Source organism: Eutrigla gurnardus (assembly GCF_963514095.1).
Source record: "Eutrigla gurnardus genome assembly, chromosome: 12".
Taxonomy (NCBI): Eukaryota; Metazoa; Chordata; class Actinopteri; order Perciformes; family Triglidae; genus Eutrigla; species Eutrigla gurnardus.
The window spans coordinates 25,392,590-25,397,658 of record NC_139926.1 but is presented as its reverse complement, the minus strand read 5'-3'; the positions used below and the strand labels follow the sequence as shown (position 1 = coordinate 25,397,658).

The 5,069-nt window shown below is 47.4% G+C and overlaps 1 protein-coding gene across 1 annotated transcript; it reads right to left on the bottom strand.

Annotated features, from left to right (window-relative positions):
- Positions 1 to 3,001: 3,001 nt before the first annotated feature.
- On the bottom strand, positions 3,002 to 4,551 carry LOC311022329 (acetylserotonin O-methyltransferase-like). Its single transcript, XM_084023514.1, has 3 exons — positions 4,416 to 4,551; positions 4,192 to 4,314; positions 3,002 to 3,655 (listed from the first exon to the last, which is right to left on the bottom strand). Exons 1-3 carry the CDS (start codon positions 4,540 to 4,542, stop codon positions 3,432 to 3,434), a joined length of 474 nt encoding a protein of 157 aa, XP_083879640.1. The 5' UTR covers positions 4,543 to 4,551; the 3' UTR covers positions 3,002 to 3,431.
- Between the last annotated feature and the right edge of the window lie 518 nt (positions 4,552 to 5,069).

The window sequence follows — 5,069 nt, the reverse complement described above, 5'->3', positions numbered from 1 at the left end:
CTGCAGCTCTGCCTGCTCATCCTGGATCTTCCACCAGGAGAAGAAGCCTCCTCTCCTCTCCAACGGGTTCAGACAGAGCTTCTCCTTTCCACCTTTTGCAAAAGCCAGCTCCTTTTGGAACTTGTCCTCCAGTTCCTGTTTCTCGTCCTCCATCTGTTGGACTTTTGTCTCCAGCAGGCGGATGCTCGTCTCCGAGCTCTGCTTGGACTTGGCCAGGTCCTTTTCAACCTCGAGAAACTTGTCCTTCATCTTCTGCAGCTCTGCCTGCTCGTCATGGATCTTCCTCCAGGGGGAGAAGGTTCCTCTCCTCTCCAACGGGTTCAGACAGAGCTTCTGCAGGTCCCTGTTGTCCTTCAGGACCTCTTGGACTCTTGTCTCACAGCTCTGTGCTTCGTTGTCATCCGTTGATTTGCCCTGTTGGACCATTGTCTCCAAGCACTGGACCAGGTCTATGTTCTTCTTCTCAACGTCTTTTAGCTTTGCTTCCAACATTTCATTCTTTGACAGCTCCTGAACCTTATGGACCTTCCGCAAAGCCAGGTAGGCCCAGAGATCCTTCTTCTTCGGCTTCTCTTCAGGTTCTTTTTCCTCCTTCTCCCGCTTGGCTTCATTCTCCTCCTCCTCGTGCATCTCGTCCTTCATCTTCTGCAGCTCTGCCTGCTCGTCCTGGATCTTCCACCAGGAGAAGAAGCCTCCTCTCCTCTTCAAAAGGTTCAGACAGAGTTTCTCCAGGTCCCTGTTGTCCTTCAGGACCTGTCGGACTCTTGTCTCACAGCTCTGTGCTTCATTGTCCTCCGTTGATTTGCCCTGTTGAAGCATTGTCTCCAAGCTCTGCATTGTCTGGACGAGGTATTTGTTCTTCTCCTCAACCTCTTTTAGCTTTAGCTCCTGAACCTTATGGACCTCCTGCAAAGCCAGCTCCTTTTGGAACTTGTCCTCCAGTTCCTGTTTTTCGTCCTCCATCTGTTCGAGTTTTGTCTCTAGCAGGCGGATGCTCATCTCTGAGCGCTGCTGGGAATGGGCCAGGTCCTTTTTGAACTTGTCCTCAAGTTCCTTTTTCTCGTCCTCCATCTGTTGGACTTTTGTCTCCAGCAGGTGGATGCTCGTCTCTGAGCGCTGCTGGGACTGCCGGGACTTTTCCAGGTACTTGTGGAGCTTCTCCTCCATTTCCCATCTTTTGTCCTCCATCAGTTGGTCGTTCGTCTCCCAGCTCTGTTCTTCCTCGGCCATCGTGGTCGCTGTGAGCTGTTGAGAGAGACCCTCCTCGTCTTTCCTGAGTTGCAGGATTTGGTTGTCCCTCTGGAGGATCCTGAAGCGCTTAATGGCTTCCGTACTCAACTGGGTCTGATAATGTTTCCTCAGCTGCTCCTGCATGGTTTTGTCGTATATGGTATCTGTATAAGATCGTATCTCTAGACCAGTCCTTCCTGCAACAAAACCAATAATGGATGTGTTTGTCCTGTACTGTACCTGTAGCTAAATATATAGACTCTGTGGGGCTTAAAATTCTAAGCCACTGCCTTTGATCCTTTGATGTTAGTGTGATGTCATCAGAATGGAATGGACTCACTGAAGGGGAAAAAAACCTGTGATGTCATCACAATGGAATGCAAGTGTTCCAAAACAGTGATAGTGGAAAAAAACAGTGACAGTGATGATCACTGAAAGGGGAGAATGGATGTAATGAAATGTCACAGGAGACGTGAGTTGACTGTGACTGTCCTGTCTGGGAAGCACCACGAGGAATAAAGGAACCCTGCTGCAATAATAGCACGCTGTCAAATACAAATGAACTTGTTTTAACGTTAACACTGCAGCCACATGTCTCCCCCAGTCAGCGCCGCCGCTCCCACCACGCGCATCACGCGCTGTGCGTAGGGCACCAACAATATTATGAAAAGTCATCATAGTCATAATAATTATAATGCCGATATTATTTCTCTTCAGAAATTGTAGGCATGTTAGGCATGGATATCGCAAAACAGGGTCAGAGCGCACAGCAGTAGACATGATGGTGGCGAGCCGCCGGGCCATTCATCATCATCATCATCATCACCACCGTCTTCATCATCCGCGCTCCACAGCTGCACCGGATTCCCCGTCCAACACCAGAACGGCGGGACACAAATCACCTGAGGATTATATGTTAAGGGCTTTTATTGTGAAAGGTACGGAAGGAGTCAAGATTGCTGTTGTAGTTCGGACGGGCCTGTGTTGTTGTTTCGTGTAAACAACACCCCCCCCCCCCCCCCCCCCCCCTGCAGGATGGTAGGCCTGCCCCCGGGTATCTTCGGCTTCCTGCTGGCCGACAGAGAAGTGGACAACAACCGGCTGAAGGTTCGACCGAGGATGACCAGGTCGAACGAGGGCGATACGGAGGGAGGCGGGACCACCGTAACGCACAGGACGTCACACCGGACCGATGATGTCGGTGAGACGGTGACTCCGCTGCACCGCAGCACTGATTACAGAAGAGATGAGTTAAAACACCCAGCAACTTCAGGACTATTTCTTCCTCCAGGCAGAAAATCTAGTAAGGAATTCACCTGTTTTTGTCTCGCACATGAACAAAAGTGTAATCTAAAGAGTTGCGTTTGATGAATGATCACATATTTATGTTCTATGAATATAATAAAGGAAAATAAATGTAAAAAGACAAACAAGAATCATGAATGGACATCACAGAAAGATTGTTTTACCAAACTGTATCCTTGAAGGTAAAATTAATGCACTTATAATACATTTTCAGATTGGCTCATTGGCTCAAAACATTCTGAAAAAGTCCATCCTGAGTACTCTTCCTGATAATACGTATGAACTTTTACGTCCTTAATTTTGGTATTATCTATTGTGGTATTACTACTTTAACCTAAAGTTGAGCAGACATTTTAAAAATTCCCTTTCAATCCTTTTAAATCACATTGTTCACCTATTTAACACCATAAGCCGCACATGTTCTTTAATACAATCAATTTCATGTTTTTATATCAAAATCCAATGTTTTATTGTTCCTGGAAAACAAAATATGATGCATGCTCCATCAGATAGTGCCGACCAGTAATATCATGACATCACCAGCGTTAAGTCGGAAGATAGATACTCTGGAAAAGTATTTTATTATTTCTTCAAAACTGAACAAAGTAAAGAATGGAAACCACGAGCGTCGGTGTGAATCATTCAGATACGTCATTTTAATGGAAATAAAAAGCATCGAGGAAGTTCGTAGTGTGAACCACATGTGCGTGTTTCCCCAAATCCTACTGGCTGCCAGTCCTCTCTCTCTCTCTCTCTCTCCGCTCAGGGGGCGAGCTGCTGTCCATCCATCACACATCCTGGTTCACAGAGGCTGCGTTACAGACTATCACGTCCCCCACAAAACATCCCTGACCTTTGGTTCCTGGTTGTAGGGGGGTTACCTACAGTATGGCCCTTCAAAGTGTTGTTGAGTTCACGCTTTGATGCAGAGCATGGCGTCCAGGAGGTTGTCCGTGTGTGTGATGCGTGCCGACAGGAAGCCGTGGCTCTTCAGGAGCAGAGCGTACTCGGCGGCGCTCCGCTGCTTCCCCTCGCCCATGCTGAGGGGCCTGGAGCAGCCCGCGACTCGGCCCGCTCCGGTCCTCAGCCAGGAAGATCTCGCTCAGCAGGAGTCCACAGCCTGGCGGCGTGATGCAAGCGCATGGTTTGTTTGCAGATATACGTTACACAACAACAGTTTGGGGGGGGGGAATACCTCATTCCCTAGCATTCCTTTTCTTTAAGGAAGATAATAATAAAAGGGAAAGAAGGGAAGAAATCTAGTTGGTTTGTTGGCTTCTTGCCAAAGTTTAAGTCTGTGACATAAAGCTGATTCTGAAATCACCTTTTAAAATCTGACGATGTCAGCAGGTTACTGACACCACAACTGAAGCAGCAGCTGATCTTTAAAATATGATATTTCATAGATATATTTCTGATATTTATCAATTCAATCTGAGAAGTGAACTGAGAAAACGTAGAAATCATAAACACATTGTTGCCCATAAAGTTGGGATCATTTTACAAATGTCTTGTCTTTTATAGCTCCAAACAAATGTTAGGCATGAATTCATTTCTGGGTGTTTGGGACACTTAATGTAATCTGATAACTGATGCATTTAAATAGGAATAAACAGAGGATTGTGTCTGAAATCTAAATAAAAAGAGTGTTTTTACCTGGCGTGCACGCAGCAGCGATCTTCCTCAGAAGGAGATGTGCTTTCTCGTCGGTGCAGTCGTGGAGGATTCTGGCGAGGACGTACAGGTCGGCTGTGGGCAGCTCGTCTTTAAAGAAGTCTCCTGTTCACACGGAGACGACGTGAGATGCTAACTTTGACATGTGAGGCGGCTTCAGTCAGCTCCAACATCAACAGTGGAGGCTGAATTTGACCTGAACTGACCCGCTACGAAGGAAACCCTGTTGTCTGCGTGTGGAGGAAGAAAACGGTCGCTCATCTCAACGACGGCCGGCAAGTCAAACACCGTCACGGACAAGCCGGGGTGGACTTCAGCCAGCTCATAGGCCATGGCACCAGTGCATCCTGGAAAGGAGGGGGGAGATGATGTGTCAAAGAATGATTTACTCTTTAAGGAGATCATTTGTAACCTCTGCTCTCTTACCGCGAGGTCACAGGCCGTTTAAAACTGGAGAGGTCAAAGGCGTTGCTACGGCTTTCCCTGTAACTTTAGCAAACGTCGTGCATGGCGTTCATGAATCTCAGTTTGACTTCTGGACTGTTGTCCTTTAAATGGAAACAAAAGAAAGCCTTTAAAATACCTTTTACTTTCCTCTATGAATCTTATCTGAGGTTAAACACGGCGATGACCACCTGAAACGCATCCTCGGGCGTCTCGGCCTTGTGGCGCTGACTGGCTCCCTCCAGCACGGCCGCCTCCAGGTGGGAGAAGAGAGGCCAGGCCGTGTCGTCGCAGCGCTGGATGTGGCCACGCAGCGAGCAAGGGGCGTCCGACGGCAGGAAAATAAAAAAAATGCTAAAATAAATAGAATCGTTTTGGCTTCACCAATAATCAATAAATGTGTTAAATCTTCTGAA